The sequence below is a fragment of the Lynx canadensis genome, chromosome E3, assembly GCF_007474595.2.
Source record: "Lynx canadensis isolate LIC74 chromosome E3, mLynCan4.pri.v2, whole genome shotgun sequence".
Taxonomy (NCBI): Eukaryota; Metazoa; Chordata; class Mammalia; order Carnivora; family Felidae; genus Lynx; species Lynx canadensis.
The window spans coordinates 21,785,725-21,806,177 of NC_044318.1; the positions used below are offsets into that span (position 1 = coordinate 21,785,725).

At 54.4% G+C, this 20,453-nt stretch overlaps 1 protein-coding gene across 7 annotated transcripts in view; it reads left to right on the plus strand.

Annotated features, from left to right (window-relative positions):
• Positions 1 to 20,453, plus strand: part of IL4R (interleukin 4 receptor) — a 43,535-nt gene that overhangs the window by 11,670 nt on the left and 11,412 nt on the right. Inside the window, exons 2-8 of one of the 7 annotated variants that reach the window (XM_030301442.1) lie at positions 6,258 to 6,409; positions 8,073 to 8,447; positions 10,986 to 11,073; positions 12,102 to 12,240; positions 13,507 to 13,658; positions 14,793 to 14,944; positions 19,906 to 20,062. In XM_030301442.1, coding sequence (XP_030157302.1) covers positions 11,004 to 11,073; positions 12,102 to 12,240; positions 13,507 to 13,658; positions 14,793 to 14,944; positions 19,906 to 20,062 — 670 coding nt within the window. In that variant the 5' untranslated portion in view covers positions 6,258 to 6,409; positions 8,073 to 8,447; positions 10,986 to 11,003. Of the gene's footprint in view, positions 1 to 6,257; positions 6,410 to 8,072; positions 8,448 to 10,982; positions 11,856 to 12,101; positions 12,241 to 13,506; positions 13,659 to 14,792; positions 14,945 to 19,905; positions 20,063 to 20,453 lie in introns of those variants that run through there. The other 6 variants (XM_030301441.1, XM_030301444.1, XM_030301445.1 and 3 more) reach the window with 6 other exon arrangements.

Here is a 20,453-nt window from a genome sequence, read left to right on the forward strand (position 1 = left end):
ACGGCTGCCTGCCGACAGCCTCGTCGTACCTTTCCTGATGCTGTTCGCACAGCCCCTCTGCAGGCCTGCTTCCCGCATGGGTCCCTCCCACACTGCGTGGCATCCTGACAAGACCAGATCTGGCCTTTTTGATGGCTCTCTTCTCTCGGCAAAGTCTGTGCGGTCAGCAAATGCTGTTGGCTGTGCCCTCGACAGATCTAGAATCCAGCCTGCTCTTACAGACCCTTCCCGGCACCTGCTGCCTGGACCAGCGCAGGAGGCTCCTCACCGGTACCTGCTTTCTGCCCTTCACCCCGTGGGCCCTGTAGACCACATAACCGGAGAGATGGCTTGAAACGTCTCATAATGTCACGTCTCTGCTCAAAAACCTCCAGTGACTTATCTTCTCAAGTACTTGTCAGAGGGAGGAAGTGAATGAGCGAATGCATGAATGGCTTCTCCCGCGTCTGCGGTCGCCGGCACGTAGTAGGCGCTTAGTAACCCCCGCCGCGAGAATACACGCGGGCAAGGGCTGGGAGCACACAGTAGGTGCACGGGGAGCCCGCTGGGCTCTGTTGGCCAAGGTGGCCGGTTCTTGCCTCCAGCAGTAGTGGAGGCAGCCTGCCGTCACCCCTCACTCCGCTTTCGGTCTTGGGGCCCCGGCCTGGCCCGCCTTGCCGGCCAGGCGGGGCTGCTGACGCGGCTGCCGGTTCCGGGAAGCTCTGCCGGGCAGCGCTTCTGGGAAGGCGACCGCTGGGAGGAGAAGTGTGCCCCTGGCTCCCCGCCAGACTGGCCTAGCTGTCTCGGAGGCCAGAGGAAGCTCCAGGCTGGCTTAAGACTGTGGAGCTTCAGGGGCCGGTGGCTCCCCCCAGGGAGGCCACCGTCAGCCCCTGCTGTCATCGGCTTCCTCTTCACATGCGCTCGCTCCTCATGGGACTGGCTGCATCCTGTCTGCCCGTCCAGCCCCCCTCCGAGCCGGTTTGCGGTCAAGAGAGGAAAGAGGAGCCGGTGTGGGCGGCCTGGCAACCCTTTTGGGCTCAGGAAGAGCCTGCCCGGTCACTGCCTGACTGCCGCCGGCCTTGACATTTCAAGACTCTCCACTCCCCTCCTCCCCAACAGAAAGAGTGAGTTAAGTGTATTTCACTGCCAGCAGGAGGGTTTTCCCACTCAGAGCACTTCTGACCTCTTCCTGGCTCAGGCTTTCACTGAGTGCTGCTTCCTACCTCCCTGACCTTGGTTTTGTCACTTGCCCGTCTCTAGGCCTCAGTTTTGGCCATAACGCCGCATTCCCAGGGTGGCAGGGATGGCGTTTCAAGAGGCGGCAAAAACAAGTGGTCAGGCACGTGGCTTCTGGAGTGAGGCTGCCTGGGCTCAAATCCTAGCTAGCTGTGTAACTTCTCTGTGCCTCTGTCTCCTCCTGTGTAAAATGGGGGTTTCAATGGCAGCCTGCCTTATAGAGGTGTATGCATAGCAATCATCATAAGCAACAGCTCGGCACCCCGTGTTTGAAAATAGATTACAGAATCTGTCATTCTTGATTTTTAGCCACTCATTTAATAGATGTTTACTGAGCATATACTATGTATGTGTCAGGCACTATTCAGGTCCTGGGGGCAAAACAATGACCATAAAGCTCTGTCCTCATGGGGCTTGCCTTCTGATGGGGTGTGTGGGGCAGGGGGGGACAAACAATACATATACAGACAAATAATTTAAATGTTATGGGTGATCCTCTACACTCAGAACATTGCGAACTAGCAGCAGAATGAGAGGGGCTGTTTCATGTTTTGCCAACGTGGAATAGTTCTTGGGTGAATAATTTATGCCCTTTGCCTGTTTTCTTAAAGGGATGTTTGTCTTACTGATTTGTAAGGTCTCTTTATAGGAAGGTCATTAGCTGTCTACAATGTAGATTGCTATCTTTGTCTAGTCTTTGCTTGCTTTTTTTTTTTTTTTTTAATCTGAGAGAGGGGAGGGTGGAGAGAGGTAGAGGCAGAGAGAGAGAGAATCTTAAGCAGGCTTCACACTCAGCATGGAGCCCCAACACAGGGCTCGATCCCACAATCCTGGGATCATGACCTGAGCTGAAATCAGGAGTCAACGCCCTGAGCCCCCGGGGGCGTCCTGCTTTTTTTTTTTTTTTTTTTTTTTTAAGTGGTGCATTTTGAACTGGGGAAGTTGAAAACATTTTTGCAGTCAGATCTCTCAGTCTTTGCCGGCTACATTCTGAAATAAACATTCACACGTGTAACCTCAGTGATACGAACAGAGATGGTGATAAGTGTAGGACAGAAATAAACAGGGTGTTGTGATGAGCAGTTAACGGGGGGGCACCCTCAGTGGGTAGGGTTTCTGGGTGTAAAGGCTGTGAGGGAGAAGAGGGCTTAGGAGTGCGTCAAGGTGCTCGGAGGCCAGTGGGACCAAAGGCTCGTGGGGGACGGGGACGGGGTGGGAGGGAACGGTGGATGTGTACCGGGCCAGATCATCAGGGGGCTTAAGGTTTTGTTTGGTTGGTTTTGGTTTTGGTTTTTGCGTTTTCTTACACTTCTTATTTTAAGGTGATTGTAGACTCACACACAGTTGTAAGAAATAACAGAGTCAGTTTCTGCCCAAGAGTGCCGTCTCACAAAACACAATAGCCTAACCGGGATATTGACATTGATAGGATCCGCTGAGCACCCCTGTTTTCCTTGTACCCATTTGCGGGTGTTTGGTTCTGAGGAGTTTTACCCCGTGTGCGGGTTTGTTTCGCCAGCACAGCCGCCGCGACTCGAGGAGCCCCGTGTTTGCCCTTTTATAGCCACATGGACCTCCCTTCCTACCCGCCGCCTGTGAATCTGTTCTCCGTTTCCATAATTTTGTCATTTCAAGAATGTTACATAAATGGAATCACACAGGGTGCACCCTTTTGGATTGGCTGTTTTCACTCCCGGGCTTGGGTTGAATGCTGAGTCAGAGATGCTCCTCTTGGATGGGCCATGAACTCCAGGCATCCCTGTTCCTGGGCGAAGACACCCTTTGGGAGCCAGAGGCTAATGAAGGGCTTGAGCAGGCAGTTCATGGCCTGGCTTCTGATGTTAAAATGACTCTGCCGGGGCGCCTGAGGGGCTCTCAGCAGGTTAAGCGTCTGACTTTGGCTCGGGTCATGATCTCATGGTTTGTGGGTTTGAGCCCCGCATCGGGCTCTGTGTTGACAGCTCGGAGCCTGAAGCCCGCTTTGGATTCTGTGTTTCCCTCTCCCTCTCCCTCTCTCTCTGCCTCTCTCCCTCTCTCTCTCTCTCTCTCAAAAATAAATAAACTTAAAAAAAAATGATTCTGCCTGCAGTGTGGCGAAGAAACGAAGTGACTCACGTTTGCAGTAACTGCTAATTCCTTGCCTCCCGCCCTGCCCCTGCCCCGGCCCCATCATTCTCTCAGCCCCAGACTAGCCCTTTGGAAAATCTTGCCACAACCCTGTTCAGAGACCCTTAAGGGGCACCTGGGTGGCTGTCAGTTACGCGTCTGACTTAGGCTTAAGTCATGATCTCATGGTCTGTGAGTTCAAGCCCCGCGTCGAGCTCTGTGCTGACAGCTCACAGCCTGGAGCCCACTTTGGATTCTGTGTTTCCCTCTCTCTCTCTCTCTCTCTGCCTCTCTCCCTCTCTCTCTCTCTCTCTCTCTGTCTCAAAAATAAATAAACTTAAAAAAAAAATGATTCTGCCTGCAGTGTGGCGAAGAAACGAAGTGACTCATGTTTGCAGTAACTGCTAATTCCTTGCCGCCCGCCCTGCCCCTGCCCCTGCCCCATCATTCTCTCAGCCCCAGACTAGCCCTTTGGAAAATCTTGCCACAACCCTGTTCAAAGACCCTTAAGGGGCACCTGGGTGGCCGTCAGTTACGCGTCTGACTTCGGCTCAGGTCATGGTCTCGCGGTCCGTGAGTTCGAGCCCCGCGTCGGGCTCTGTGCTGACAGCGTGGAGCCTGGAGCCTGCTTCGGATTCTGTGTCTCCCTCTCTCTCTGCCCCTCCCCCACTCATGCTCTGCCCCCCCCCCCCCGTTTCTGTCTCTCAAAATAAACTTAAAAGAAATTTAATTCAAAGACCCTTAAAAACCACTCATTGCCTAGAGGAGGGGTCTTTGACCTGGAGCCCTTAGCCTGGGCTGTGGGGGAGCTGTGAGCCCCTAAAATGGGATGCAAAATGTAACGTGTGCACTTTTCGAGAAGGAGGGTTTGGAGTTTGCATCACATATTCAGACGGATCGGTGATCTCTAAAACATTAAGGACTGTGCCTTCCAGACAGAGATAGTGGTTAGGAGCTGAAGCCCCCGAACCTGATGGCCCCTGTTCAGATCTCGTGACCTCCACGGCTCTGTACCCTCAGACAAGTCACTTATTCCTTCTGTGCTTTGGTTGCCTCATCTAAAAATGGGGGAAAGAATGAATAGTACCTACTTCATAGGGCTGCGTTGAGTATTGAATGAATTAATCAAAGTGCTGTGTTCACAGGGAAACTTGGCACGTGGGAAATATTATATGTTTGTTAAGTGAATCATGAGCCTATAGGGTGTAGGGGGGCAGAACCTTTAGGCAAAAACTTCCTAGGCCCTCTGGGATTTTCAGGCCCTCTCTGTGTCAGTTATCAATCATCCTCTAGACAAGCTTCAGATCAGCAGGGTTTCTTCCAAAGGGATACACAGGTGTGGTTGGGCACTGTCCCCTCCCTTGTCCTGGCTTTCATATCTCTGTTAATATGACTTTCACTGTCTTTTTTGTGTTTTGTTTTTTTTTTTAAGGTGCTGCTTCACCTTCGGCGTGTGGGGCGTTTGTAGACATCAAAAGCCCTGAGTCTTTTCTGCTGTTTCTGGTTCTTCGCTTGGGCAGCTGACGTTAGAAATTGACAGGGGCATGGGGCGCCTGGGTGGCGCAGTCGGTTAAGCGTCCGACTTCAGCCAGGTCACGATCTCGCGATCTGTGAGTTCGAGCCCCGCGTCAGGCTCTGGGCTGATGGCTCGGAGCCTGGAGCCTGTTTCCGATTCTGTGTCTCCCTCTCTCTCTGCCCCTCCCCCGTTCATGCTCCGTCTCTCTCTGTCCCAAAAATAAATAAACGTTGAAAAAAAAAATTAAAAAAAAAAAAAAAAAGAAATTGACAGGGGCGTTGGGTGGCTCAGTCGGTTAAGCGTTCACCTTTATCTCAGGTCGTGATCTCGCGGCTTGTGAGTTCAAGCCCCGCGTCGGGGTCTGTGCTGACATCTCGGAGCCTGGAGCCTGCTTCAGATTCTGTGTCTCCCTCTCTCTCTGCCCCTCCCCTGCTCACGCTCTCTCTTTCCTTCAAAAGCAAATAAACATTAAAACATTTTAAAAAGAAAGAAAGAAAGAAATTGGCAAGCAGGGGAGCCAGCTCTTCCTGGCTTATTTCATTCACCCAGTTGAGCCCTTTCTGCAGTCCTGGGAGAAGGTGAAGGCACTGATGATGCCAGAATGAGCTTGGGGCTCAGAGGCCAATAGACTGGCTTCTGAGTCTAGCGCTCCCCTCTTGCTTCTGTGGGACCTGACGGGCAAGCTATTTGACCTCTTTGGCCTCAGTTCCCTCAGGTGGAAAGCTGAAGTAACCGCCCATGTAGCAGGGCTCTGGGGCAGATTCAAGAAGGTAATGTTCCTAACATACTCAGCTAAGTGCCAGGCACAATGTGAGCACTTGACAAGAGGGGTTGTGTTTACACAAATCTTTGGCTCGATCTAAGGAAACCGTTTCCAGTCTCAGTTCTGCTCAGCCATGACCTGGAGCTGAGCATCCTGCCGTGGAGGAGTGCAAACGGACACGGGGCTGCAGCCGGTCAGAGGGAGGATACACTGTGCGTGGCATCCCTATTTGGGTCGGCAGTTGGGTCAGGGGTTGCCTGCCGGCTCAGAGGGTCAGGAATCCCATGACTGAGAGTGTGGCCGTGAGATGATTTCTTCCTGCTTTAGGTTTGACCTGAGCACTTGGTAACTGTTCTTTTTCATTCTTTTCTTCGTCTGCGTCCCTGTCCTTCATCCCTTGCGATATTCAGGGAGGCTCTTCTGACAGCGCTCCTGGGCTGTGACTTCTGAAACGCAGCACCTGCGGGTCCCTGTGAAACCAGCTGGGGTGTGTGTTTTGGGGGTGGGGGGCGATCGGGCTACGCCCTCTGAAACAGATCAAAGATAGCAACCGGGCTGCCATAGCTGCTGTGTGACCTTGTACGCACGTCTTGCCCTCTCTGTTTCTCTTCATTCAAAATCGGGGCAAAAGTGACACCTTTGCTGTCTCTGCCATAGGAGGCTGTGGCCCCGTGTGAACTTGTCAGAGGCAGCGTCACCAGGACTTCGTGGAGGACACCAGAGTCACGGGTCCACCACTCCACTCCCGCCCCTTCTTCCTTGTTCTTCACTGTGACTCTTGAAGGGAAGCGAGTTGGGGCTTGGAACAGGTACCAGGTTCCCCCTGGGGAGGGTTTCCAGACCCGTGCTGAGCCCATTAGAGGCCCCACATCATGTCCAAAATGACTTTATTCCACAAACATTAACTGAGCAGCTGTTATACGCCAGGCACCCAACGTAGGCACCAGGAACTTGGCAGTGAACGAGACAAATGACAGCTCTCAGGATGACAGGCAACTGAAAAAGAACAGCTCTTCTGCACTTTGCTTGCCTTTTGTCCCCCCTCCCCCCCCCCCCCCGCCCCCGGCATTTTTGGAAAACCACAGGCTGGTTCTTTTATGGACTTCTCCGTTAGATTTGTCTGACACTCCCCTGTGATTTGTGCCCTTGGGGCAGCATCGCCAGAGAAGGAAGGCTGTGTTCTCAGGGGATAGTCTCAGAGAGCTCATGACCCTGCTTTGTCCCGTTCCTGGAGATGTTACCTTTGACCACTTGGTTGAAGGTGGTGCCTCCCAGGGTTCTGCACATCTCTGATTTTACGCACACATGTGTATGAAGCATAGGATGCGGTAAAGTTAACAAGCGTTTTGATTCGTTAGTCAATAGACAATACGAATTTTGTGGGCAGATGCTTAGAGGCTGCCCCTGCTGAAATACAGCCGCTCTCTCTGCCCCGCGTATAGATCTAAATCGGGACAGACTCCCGCACCCCTTTGAACTCCAGGGGTTACAGTTGGTTACTGTACCTTTATTGGGGTGCTTCAGTTGTGCCCATGTGGGCCGGTGGACACAGTTTAGCTGGCCCCTGTGTCTTTTTTTTTGACGAGAGCCCATCATTCTTGGAGCGCGTCCTTACTCTCTGACACAAGGATTCCAGGCCTGTCATGCACTTTCCCTGCTCGGATCCTGGACTCATTAGAAGGAGCTCTGTGGAGGGGCGCCTGGGTGGCTCAGTCGGTTAAGCGTCCGACTTCGGCTCAGGTCATGATCTCACGGTCCGCAAGTTCGAGCCCTGCGTCGGGCTCTGTGCTGATGGCTCAGAGCCTGGAGGCTGCTTCCGATTCTGTGTCTCCCTCTCTCTCTGCCCCTTCCCTGCTCATGCTCTGTCTCTCTCTGTCTCAAAAATAAATAAAAACATTAAGAAAAAAAAATTTTTAAAAAGAAGGAGCTCTGTGGAGGCAATGAGCAAGACCGAAACAGGGTCTGCGGACCCGCCGACAGTCACGCGTCAGTGTTAATGTCCTGATTTTGGCGGTTGCATTGTGGCTGCAGGAGAATGAATGACCTCGTTCTCCGAAATATACACTGGAGCCTTAAGGAGTGATTTATTCATTGTGAACAAACGAATACATAAAATGAATAAAACAGAGACAGACTGAGGGGGAAGGTGAATGAAAAGGACAGCGAGAGGGAAGGTGTGCACTCGGGAATGGGTTTCGTGTGTTTCACGAGCAGCAAGGAGCGAGGATGTGGCCGGTGGCGGGAGCACCGCGCACAGGTGCTGGGGCCAGGTGGAGAGGGGGGTGGGGCCCCGCTGGGGAGGCCCTGCAAGGGGAACAGAGTCCCTGGGGAGCTTCCCGCAGGGACACAAAGCCCCCCTCCCCGCCCCCCATGCTGCACAGACACCGTGCGCGGAGGGCTTCAGGTCCGCGCGTCTCTTCGTTTCTGCAGTACAGCTGCGAGGTTAGGCTCCGTCTCATCTGCACGTTGCAGGTAAGGAGGCCCACGCTGCGATGATGACCGCGGGACTGCCTTGAACCGCACATAGCTCCCAAGCCCCAGGAGGAAGCCTGGCCGCCGCTTGGCTGAATGCGACGCCGAGGTCGAGACCCACACGGGGACAGGGAGAGCGGATGCTGTGAGCATCGCCGCCGGGAAACCTGCCGCCTCCACACCTCGCGTTTTAGAGGGCGCCACGTGCCGCGAGTGTCGTGGGGGGAAGCGCACGCCCCTTGACCCGGCGAGATCCCGCTCCGGAGCATTTCCCTTCACGAAAGCGACTCCTTGGGCCGTGGCTGTGTTCAGGTCACTGTTTGAGGACACTGCGTGTGTTAGCCCATTCAGTGCCCTGGTCAGCACCCTGGTCAGGCGGGGGCCATTCCTAGCGCCACTTCACAGGAAGGGAAACTGAGGCACGGAGGGGTTAAGCGGTTTGCTCAAGGTTCATAACGAGTAAGGGACAGAGCAGGTGTTAAAACTTCAGGAATACGCTGCACAGCCATTGCGGGGAGAGGAGGGAGGGGGGCAGGATGTAAGCACAAGCTCCAAAACAGAAGACATTGTACCGGCCCGATCTGTCAAACTAGGTGCGCGTGGAAAGGACTAGAGATGGATGCCAGATGTCTCCAGGGGCGTTTTTCCAGGTGATGGAATTACAGCCGTTCTTTTTTGTTTTAAGTTTTTTTAGTTTTTAAAAAAAATTTTTTTTAACGTTTTATTTATTTTTGAGACAGAGAGACAGAGCATGGACGGGGGAGGGGCAGAGAGAGAGGGAGACACAGAATCTGAAGCAGCTCCAGGCTCTGAGCTGTCAGCCCAGAGCCCGACGTGGGGCTCGAACTCACGGACCACGAGATGGTGACCTGAGCTGAAGTCGGACGCTTAACCGACTGAGCCACCCAGGCGCCCCACTAACTTTTTTTAGTTTTGAGAGAGAGAGAGCGTGCACCTGTGAGCAGGGGAGGGGCAGAGAGAGGAGACGGAGAATCCCAAGCGGGTTCCGCGCTGTCGGCACAGAGCCCGACCTGGGGCTCAGTCCCACAGACCTGGAGACCTGGACCCCAGCAGAAGTGAAGAGCCAGCCAGGGGCTTCACTGACGGAGCCACCCAGGCGCCCCCTACAGGCATTCTTGTACGTTTGCATGTCTCTCTTTTCCGAATTGTCTACGGTGATCCCGTGTGGCTTTCGTAATAGGAAAAAAGATCAATATCATACCTTAAAAAAACAAAACAGGGGCGCCTGGGTGGCTCAGTTGGTTAAGCATCTGACTTCGGCTCCGGTCGTGATCTCACAGTTCGTGGGTTCGAGCCCCGCGTCGGGCTCTGTGCTGACAGCTCAGAGCCTGGAGCCTGCTTCGGATTCTGTGTCTCCCTCTCTCTCTGCCCCTCCCCCACTTGCACTCTGTCTCTCTCTGTCTGAAAAATAAACAAACATTAAAAAAAAATTTTTAAAAAAACAACAAAAAAAACCAAAACAAAGAACAACAAAGCACTAAGAGTAATCAATAAAGGCTAAAATCCAGTGACACACAGTGAGATCCCACTAGTTTGATGCTTTGAATCTATAGCGGTATGGAATGATATTTAATGATATATTAAGCTTAAAATTTAAGTTTCAGTAGGAAGAGGGTGCTGCTAGTTGGGGAAACAAAATTCGTACTTATCTCCCTGTCTGTATAGGTACAAATCTGGAAGAGTTGATACGAATGTGTACGTGGCCTTGTGATTTGGAGGGATTTGAACTGTGCTTTCTTTTTGGGTGTCTGTGCTTGCTGACTTCTATTCCCCAGTCATGTATTATATGGGATGCATCTAACACAACAGGGGCAGTGTATGATCCCATTTATCTGAAACACAAAACACAGAGGTCATCTATGGGGTTAGAAGTCCAGGTGGTGGGCAATAAAGCACAAAACCCCAGGAGCATGTAGCAGGAGAGGCTTACTTAGCTCAGGTCCGGGAGAGCCGGCTTACCTGGGCGTGGCCAACCTCGCTGGAGGTTGTCACCTGTGCCCCTGTGGTCAGCCTGGGGTCGGTTACACAGTTCTGCCGATCTGCTGATCTCGCTCGCATGACTGGGGGTGGCTGCCTGTTCCCCAATGCAGAATGCTACGTGTCCACATCCTCCAGCAGGCTGGCACGTGCGTTCTTAAGACAGTGGTCGTGCAAAAGCAGGCTTCTTCAGTGCATCCCTTTTGCTCATATTCTCCTGGCCAGAGCTAGTCACGTGGTTGAGCCCAAACTCGAAGGCCAGGGGAGAATGCCCTGCCCCGGGGCAGTGGGGTGGGGGAGGGGGGAGGGGAAGGAGGCGGTGGGCACTGCAAGGTTACATGGATCCAGGAGGACTGGGAAGAATTGGGGCCATCGGTGTAAGTCTAACACATTCAACAGCATCCTTTTTAGTGGCCACCTAATACTGCATTGCATGGGTCTACCGTTTACTGAACCAGCCCCGTAAGGCTAAACAGATTAACGTCTCCAAAGTACATTTCAAGGAATTGTAAATCTCTTGGGGGTTTAACTGGGGGTTTAGCATACACACACATACAGATGAAGGTTGAGTAGGGAAAGAAATTTGGCAAGTGTTGGGTTAAATGAAGAAAAATAAGTTTCTCTGCTGCAGGACTTATCAGAGCCTTTACACACAAATGTGCATTATGGTCTCCCGTAAGTCCAAGGGGCTGCTTAAACTTAGCAGGTCATGGGATTTTTTTCAAGAAGTGTCTCTTGGGGACAAGCATTGTGGACTTTGTGCATCTGAAACACAACCGTTTCATGATGATAATAGGTAGAGAGATAGATAGATAGATAGATAGATAGATAGATAGATAGATAGATATAGGGTGAGCTCTAGTGAACACAGAGGGCTCATTCTTGGCACTAACCTGGCTCGCTTTCACTCAGCAGGTGTCTTAGGATCTCCCAATGGGGTGGCTTTGCTCTGGGCTCACGTTCCCTGTGAGCTGTCTAATCCTGATGTGGGCAGCAGGCTCTGGTAAGTCACCACCTCTCATTCATTCATCCACTCATTCATTCAGCAAATGTTCTTTGGCTGTTTAGATGCCAGGGTCCCAGGATAATCAGCGAAAGGAACACAGATTCCGGGCCTTGAGGAGCTTACATTGTAGTGGGAGGGGACGGCCAATGACAGAGGGTCCCAATTATAAGTCAATTGTAAAGAGCGTTAGAAAGTGATAGAAAAACACAGCACAGAACAGAGTCGGGGGCACGTATTTGCGGGGGGTGGGGAATCGGACGTTATTTTTGGACACGAGGTGAGTTTGAGATCTTTGTTAGGTATCTAAGACTCTGCCTGACACGTTAAGTCCTTTATCCGGCGAGCGTGTGCAAACGTATCCGCTGTGGAGGCTGGTGCTGGGCATCAGAGCGAGAAGGCACCTGCCTGTCTGTTGTCGGGCTCTCGAACGATTTGGCAAACCCAGTACGCGCCCTGCCGGGTTCACACCCCAGCTCTGCCACTGGCCAGTGGGAAGAAATACCCCAGCCTTTCATGCTGCCCTTGACATTGGCTGAACCCAACCGGCAGCCAGAGGACAGGGGCACCTGAGTGCCAAGACCATGGCGGTCAGCCGCCTGAGCCAGAGAGGGGTGCAGAACGGATGGGGTCCGGGAGCGGGCAAATGGACGGCAGCCCTCGTCCTGCTCACACGGCTCTGGAGCAGATGCCCGTGGTGATGGAAAAGACTAGAAATGCCTTAGATCAGAAACGTCCTTTCATCTGGCCAAGGGCAAGCAGTGGAGGTGCCGTGAGGCAAGGTAGGCCTGCCGCGGGGGGCAGTCTTCGACATCGGGAATCGCCCCCATGCCAGCCGGGACGCCGCAGAGCCCCATCCTGCCCCCAGCTCCCCGGACGCTGGCCCACAACTGTGCCTGGGACTGTGGTTCCCTTGCGTGGCGTTGGCCCCTCGGTCCCGCTTGTCCCGCTTTCTTGCTTGTCCCGCTGCCGCACGTGCCCCTTGCTGTCTGGCTCCGGCCGCACACGGCGCTCCTGTGTCTCCCCAGGGAGCGTCAAGGTCCTGCGTGCGCCCACCTGCTTCTCCGACTACTTCAGCACCTCCGTCTGCCAGTGGAACATGGATGCGCCCACGAACTGCAGCGCTGAGCTCCGCCTGTCCTACCAGCTGAACTTCATGGGGTCCGAGTAAGCCACGAGTGGAGCCGGGATCTGGGGGAGGCTGCGCCCAGAGCGTTCACCCCAGGCGTTCGTTTGGTCCCGGTGGTGCCCTGGAGCGCGGGGTGCTGAATGGGGTTCCCCGCAGCTGACTGAGCGTGGTGTTCGAAGCGAGGCGCCCTGGGGTGCCTGGGTGGCTCGGTCGGTCAGCTCAGGTCATGATCTCGCGGTCCGTGGGTTCGAGCCCCGCGTCGGGCTCTGTGCTGACGGCTCGGAGCCTGGAGCCCGTTTCGGATTCTGCGTCTCCCTCTCTCGCACTCTGTCTCTCTGTCTCTCTCTCTCTGTCAAACATGGGTAAACGTTATAAAAAAAAAGGGAGGCGCCCTGGGGCTCAGTGGGCATGTCACGGTGCTCTAAGTGCACTGTCACTGAGGCGCGTGGCATGTGGGTGTGGTGGAATGTTGGACTAGACTTTGGAGTCCCGGGGTTTGTTCGTCTGCTTCAAAGTTAGACCAAAGCTGTTGTCTCGGTGGCTCGTAATATTGCTATTTACCCTGTTAGTAATTAAAACAGAGATACTAGATCACAACAGCACGCGGTCCACATTCGCTAAGCCGTCGGAGCAATGATCGCGCACTGTGTAGCGTCTGGAAAATTCCACCTTACGCTTGTAAGAAACAGTGGAGAATGGCACACGGTCTCTTGGTATTATGAAAAGAGTTTGACCTCGTGACTCCCCCCCCGGACCCCGCTTTGAGAACCGCTGGCTAGACCGCTTGTTTGGGCACGTTAGCGGTAGAGTCCACGGTGTTCTTTGGGGGACCGTGGAGCCTGGGGTGCGTTGTTCCGGGTGGGCCACCGGGACAGCCTTGGCACATGGGGTGCTCTTCCAGGCGGCGCTGAGGGTGCGGCTGGGTACACGAGGCACGCAGTCACGGGGGCATTTTGGGGTGTGCCCACCCCAGAGTGCAGGGTACGTTGCCAGAGGCCTTCCCCTACCTACCGAGGCAGACGGGCTCTGCTTCTAAATGTGGTACGCTGGCCTAGACCAGGGCTCTGCAGACTACGGCCCGAGGTCCGCATCTGGCCCACCAGCTGCTTTTGTAAATAAAGTTTTCTCGGCACACAGCCACGCCCGTTCGCTCCTGCATTCCCCGTGGCTGCTTTTGTGCTAGGAGAGCAGACTTGAATGGCTGAGACACACACAGCGTGGCCCTCCAAGCGCGTGTTCCTTGAGGCACGTTCCAGGGATGCCCGTGGGTCACAGCCAGCCTAACGCGACACCCGTGTCTGCAGAAACCGCACGTGTGTCCCTGAGAACGGAGGAGGCGCGGCGTGTGCGTGCAGCATGCTGATGGACGACTTGGTCGACGCGGACGTGTATCAGCTGCACCTGTGGGCGGGGACGCAGCTGCTGTGGAGCGGCTCCTTCAAGCCCAGCAGTCACGGTGAGGGGCGCGGGGTGGGCTTCCCGGACCCCCAACCCCGGCTGGGCTCTGGGGCGGGGGGGGCGGCGGCAGGCTCCAGGAGGGGGAGGGAGGCGCAAGCAGTCTTCTGCGCGTCCCCAGACGTGACGGGATTTTTGCCCCTTTCTGGGCTCCGGCTTCCCGTCTTTGAAATGGGGCTGGGCTCCCTAGGACGTCAGGTCCCCTTCAGTCTACGCGTCTCGGCCGCCTGAATGTAAGTGCCCAGCCTGGGGTGCTGAGATGAGGCGTGCTTAATAGAAGGCATCGCTGTAGGCCACAGACTGAGCTGGGAACCTTCCTTCCCCGCTGTGTGGACTGGTCAGCTGCTGCTTCTTCGGACAGTCTGACCTCAGAAGTCTGACGTCATCCTGGTAGCCAGAGTCCCCGCAGCAATTCACCACGATTCTGCCGCGGTACAGTGACGGGAGGTTCGGACATCATTTATTGCTGTGTGACCTTGGGCAAGTCACATCACCTCTCTGGGCCTCCTTTTCCAGAAGAGAGCTATCCCCGTTTTACGATCGGGTATAATACGGAGGAGGCGCGTAACCTGCGCCGGGTCACACGGCCACAAAGCTGCAGAGGGATATTCTTGCAAGAGTATCGCCGAGCTCAGAGCTCAGCAGTTACCGCCCACGGTCGGGGGGTTGCTGAGATAGACCCAAGAACGAACCCATGAATTAAAATCGTTTCTGCACGGGTGGGCCGACTTTATATACCTGTAGTCTCCTGGATAGGATCGCTTAAAAGGAGACTGAGTTTTAAAACACGCGGGTCAAGATCAACAAAAACTCTGAGTCATAACACAGCGCATAGCTGTGGCCCCAAGTGTGCAGGAACCGAAGTGAAAAAGCCACATTTTGGGTTCCTTTGCCTTATGCTTCCTGCACTCACTGTAGAAAGTCGCTTAGTCCCCACTCGTGTGAAGCGGAGTTTTAGCGACATTGTAATCAGTATGATGACGGTCATTCTCTGCTGAGACGATATCCACACGCTATTCCGTAAATGTGCCACGGAGGTGTGCTCGACCGAGAGCATCTAAATGACCCGTGCCCTGTGGACCCTTCTCCTCCCCGCACCTGGACAAGCGCCTCACCAGCCACTGCTTCTCCACAGTGAAACCCAGGGCTCCCGGAAACCTCACGGTTCACCCCAACGTCTCCCACACGTGGCTGCTGAGGTGGAGCAACCCTTACCCCCCTGAGAACCACCTGCACGCCGAGCTCACCTACATGGTCAACATCTCGAGTGAAGACGACCCCACGGATGTGAGTGTGTGCGCCTCGGGGTTTCTCTGCCACCTCTTGGGACTCAGGCGGGTGGAGACCGGGGCCCCTGGAGCCCGACTTCCACCCCGGCTCTGTGCACCCCGCCCCCGCCGTGTGCCTGGTTCCCAGTGTGCCGTCATTTCATGCCGTCGCTGGGTCCTCATAGCACTTACTTCTAGAGGCGGCCGATGGAGGCTGACGCCTGGTTTGCGATCACAGCACTGATTGTGAGTTTCCTTCTTAAATGACGCGTTGACGGTTTTTAAAAGGGAGAGCCGATTGGCAGCAAACCATCGGGTCAATACTGGCAGGGGCCTGCGCACGGGATGGCTTGGCCTCCGAGTTTAGTTTCAGGCGGGGCTGGAGATCATTTCCTGCCACCCATGTCTTCCCCTCAGGCTTCCCCACGGGAGGCACATCTGAGCACCCTGGGCCCCAGCCTCCCACAAAGCAGGCTCCCGATGCCTGTTTCCGCTCCCCGGCTGCGGGGCCCTAGCCCTGTCGCTTAACCTCCTGGGGCCCCGGTTTCCCCCTCTGTGACATGGGGGGGATAAGCGTCCCCGCTCCATCAGCTCTTGAGGGCGCCAAGCGTGTGACACAGGCTCCCCCGGCCTGGCTCTCAATGTGTCGTAAGCTCTGTTCTCCTTTTCGCCGGGGCGCCGCAGGCCTTGGAAAGCCCCGGCGGCCTTGGCCTCCCACACCTTGGTCTAGAACTCGCTACGTCAGCGTCGCCGAGGGCCTCTTCGGTGCCACGCCCCGTGTCCTGTGTCCTGGGACCCAGGCTGGCCTGGCTTCCGCTGCCGGGGAGCAGACCCCACTCGTCTCGCGCTCTCACATCAGCTTCTGCTCTGCTTTCTGTCCTTCCCACCTAAGCCAGGGAGGGGGCGGGTATCGGCTCACGTCTCTCGGTTTCTCAGGTGTGGTTTCCCCCCTGGCACTGGGCCACGGCGCAGGTGGGAGCAGGGATGGAGGGGCCGGGGTGTGGCAGCGGAGGCTCAGAACGCACTGGCAAGGCTGCTCTGATGCCGAAAGAGATAGGTGGATCCCGTTTCGCAGGTGAATCCCCTCCCCGCGTGCTGCGCCTGTGCAGGGCTTCAGAGGGGTGAAGTCCGGAGGGGAGAGAAGTGTTCTTCATTTGCTTATCGTGGCTGCATCCAGGTTCCCGAATCTGTCCCTCCCTCGGCCCGGCTTTATCCTGGGTTAGCTTCATTTTTAAGTGGTGGCCAGCATGCCCCCCCCAGCGCCTCCGGGGCTCCGTGCCAACGCCACAGTGGGAGAGTCCCACTTTTAATTAGTTCCGTTAGAAGTTCTGGGTCCGACGCCCGGTTGCCTGGCTCGGATCACTTGCATGTCTCTGACCCCGGCCCAGGCTGCGGGCAGGAAGGAGGGTGCTCGTACTGTGCTCTGATGGGCCAGAGGTGAGTCACACGCCCACCTCTGGAGCGTAGGTGTGGTCAGTTCCACCCAAGCCACGAGGGCTGGGAAGGAGGGAGGGGTGGCTCCCCGGAGCAAACTCCAGGGAAGGGGAAGTGGGGACAGGGCTGGCTGTAACAGCCAGCCTTGGGACCTGGCCCTGGACTCCCAACCAGCAGGTAGAATCAATCAGTGTACCCGAGCTGTGGCTCGGTTGTCATGGACGTGCTGGGCGCTGCCCGGAGCCTCAGAATTCCTGGCTCAGCTTCCCTTGTCGGTGGGGCAGACGCCACGGGGACACCCCTCGCCCATCTCTCCCTTTCCCAGGGCTGGACCCAGCCTGTAGAAGTTCCCTCACTCCTCATTGGCCGGAGTTGATCTCTAACCAATCACAGGCTAGAGAATGGGGTGGGCACAACTGGTCCTGGCCAATGAGGATGAACCCTGGAGCTGGAGTCAGAGGCTTACCTGCCCTGAGCTTTGAGGACGTGTCTCCAACGGCAAAGATGGGCGTCCAGCCCTGTTTGCAGACGCCAGCTATAGCTCAGATTGGGTGGGACCGATTTTTTTGTTTTTCTGTTTTTCGAGGTATAATTGACATACAATATTGTAATAGTTTCAGGTGTACCCCAGCGTAGTGATTTGACATTTTGTACACATTGCAAAATGATCACCCACAGTAAGTCTGGTTACTATCTGTCACCATACAGAGTGAAAAGAATATGAGCAACTGTGTTCCCCATGGATGACATAGATGGGATCAGTTCTAGAAGACACTTTAGAAGTGGAATTTGGGGAGTGGAGCTACCTATTGTCCTGGATGATCTCTGGACAGGGGTCCATAATGGAGGTGGAGTTTTGGCCCGGGCATTGGAGGACGTAGAAGAGTTTTCTAGACGGGGAAGGAAGGGAAGAGTAGGAGGCCAGGCAGAGGGAACCACGTGAGCAAAGGCTTGGGGGATATGAAGATTCATGGCGTGTCTGGGGATTACAGAGATGTGGCAGTGAGTGCAGTGAGTCAGCAGAAAAGGAGGCCACCAGTCCGTTCAGGATCGTGAACGGTTACCATTGCTTGTGTGCCTGAAATGTGCTAGGCACAACACAGCCCTGCATGTGGGAGGGTGTTGGTCTCTCCATTTTAGTGATGAGGAAACTGAGGCCTGAGAGATGGAATGGCTTGCCCAGGGCCCCCCGGCTGGAAAAGGCAGAGCCGGGCTGGGAAGCCAGGATCTGAACTCCAGAGCCAGTGCTGTTTCCTCTCCCTTGGATCCTTCTCTCAGGGGTGGCCTCCCAAACACTTGGCCCTTTTTGCCCAAACAACAACAACAACAACTATAAGCCACAAGTGTTTCCTGGGAATTCCCAATTTCTGTTCTGTTTCTTGGTAAAACATTTCCCACCCCACCCCCCACTCCTTTCTGGGGTATACGATTCCTTTGGCAACCTAGGTCCAGCTGTTGCTTCCTGCTTACTCATATTTAGAGAGCAAATAGGGCTGTGAGTGAGTGTCCTTCCTCGCTTCCTCCCATAACTCTCTCTTTGACCTCTGCTCCAACCCGTGAGTGGAAGCAGGTCTGCAAAGGGACGGACCTGGCAGGGAGAGGAGCCGCGGGCAGAGGATTCGGGCTGCTCCCCTGTCGTCAGATCGATCCTGAACACAGATTTCGTTCCGTATCTTAAAGGTTTTTAAACACGAGTAATATTTACGTGTAGTAAAAAAAGCCAGATGCCTTGAAAGCACTTAGAATGGTAATATGTTTCTCTTGTGACCCCAACCCCCAGAGATTGACTGCTCCCGTCTCCTGCCAGGAGGGGAAGGAAGGCCAGGTTAGAGCCAGGAGAGGTCGTGAAGGCTGTTGAGTCCTTCCAGAGAGTGTGTACCTGTACAAGCAAGCATGAAACATGTGTGTTCATGCACCGCCATGTCAGTTTTCTCTTGCTATGTAATAACATCACCACCAACGTAGCTGCTTTATTTTTTTTAATGTTATTATTTATTTTTGAGAGAGAGAGAGAGAGACAGAGCATGAGCAGGGGAGGAGCAGAGAGAGGGAGACACAGAATTCGAAGCAGGCTCCAGGCTCCAAGCTGGAGGCACAGAGCCCGATGCGGGGTTTGAACTCACGAACCAAGAGATCATGAGCTGAGCCAAAGTCAGGCACTTAACCAGCTGAAGCATCCAGGTGCCCCAGTGTAGCGACTTTAAACAGCACACATTTTATTGACCCACATTTCTGGGGGCCAGGAGTCTGGGTGTGGCTTACAGCTTCAGCTCTCCCAAGGGCACAGTCAAGGACTCAGCTGGGGCTGCGGTCTCATCTGAGGCTTGACTGGGGAAGATCACTCCCCAGCTGCTATGTTGTTGGCAGCATCGTTTCTTACGGGCTGCTGGACTGAGGGCCTCGGGTTCTCGCTGGCCCTTCGTGGGAGGCTGCCCTCAGTTCCTTCCCTGTTGTCTTCTCAAAGCCAGCAAAGGAGAGAGTCTCCTAGCAAGTTGGAATTATATAGCCTTACAGAATATAATCCCATTGTGGGTCGCAAGCCCTGGCCACACTCAAGAAGAGGGGATTACACAGGGGCGTGATACAGGGTGGGGGATCGCAGGGCCATCCCAGAGTCTGTCTTTTTTTTTTTTAAGTTTATTTACTTATTTAATTTGAGAGAGTGCACAGAGAGAGGGAGAGAGAGAAAATCCCAATCTCCACACCCTCAGCGCAGAGCCCCTTGTGGGGCTCAAACTCATGAACCGTGAGAGCATGACCAGAGTCAAAATCAAAAGTTGGATGCTTAACCGACTGAGCCACCCAGGCGCCCCCCCTTTTTTTTTAAACATAAAAAGCAGTAGTCAACACATACTACTTTTCATTTACCTTTTCCACTTGATAACAGGTCTCAGAAGTCCCTTCCCAGCAGTTGGAGCAGGGCTGAGATTCTAGGCCAGAGTTTGGGCTTGACTGTGAAGGCTCCAGAGAGCCCACAAAGGAGAGAGAAAGAGAGAGAGAGAGAGAGAGACACCGGGGACCTTATCTGTGCTGTAGAAAGGTCACTCTCATGCTTCCTGCGTGCCAGGAATAAATAAATCATAATAAAATAAATAAATCATTGTTAATAACGATTATTAATAAAAGATAAATCGTTATTTATTACCATTTTGCGGAAGAAGGATGTCAAGGTCCAGAGAGGTTATGTGACTCACCTAGGGTCACACAGCTAAAAAGTGGCAGTAGGGACTCCTACCCTCGTTTTACAGAGGAGGAAATTACAACTCAAAGCTTAATTGGCTGGCCCCAGTCATGCTGTATGGCTGATCGTCAGGGCGCCGGGGCCGGGGGTGGGGGGAGGGCATTCCCTGACCCCTCCCGCCTGACTCTGGTCACGGCTGTGGAGGGAGGTGGCAGCCACAGGCCTGAATTGGAGGAACAACCAAACACCCGAGGCTGGTGGCCCTTCGACACTGTGGGGGGTCAGCCAAGGACAGCAGCCAGGGTGGGAGCCGGTACCTCCTTTGCCCCGAGCTGGCGCGTTAACGTGTCCCTTTCCTCTACCAGTCCAGAATCTATAATGTGACCTACGTGGGGCCCACCCTCCGCGTGGCAGCCAGCACCCTGAAGTCTGGGGCTTCCTACAGCGCACGCGTGAGGGCCTGGGCTCAGAGCTACAACAGCACCTGGAGCGAGTGGAGCCCCAGCACCAAGTGGCTTAACCGTGAGTATCTCCTGGGAGCCATGGGCAGTTAGAGCCGGGGCCGCTCCCATTTGTTCTATTGGCCAGCCCCCCCCCCCCCACCCGCCCACCCTATGGGTCCCTTAGAGTCCCTCTAACCGCAGGTAACGGAATTCCCGACTGACCTGGTGTACTGCTCAGGGTGGCCAGGGTGAGGCTGCGGTCACAGATAAGCCCACGAGACGTGCAGCTCAACACCGCCGAAACGTATGACTCACTCACGTAACGGTCCGGCGTAAACATCGCTGGTTTGTGGATGGTTCTCTTCCTGTGGTTTCCATCATTCTCTAGGACGAAGATCCTTTTTTTTTTTGTTTTGAACAAGAGAATTTATTTTTTGTTCTTTTCAAATTTTTATTTAAATTCTAGTTGG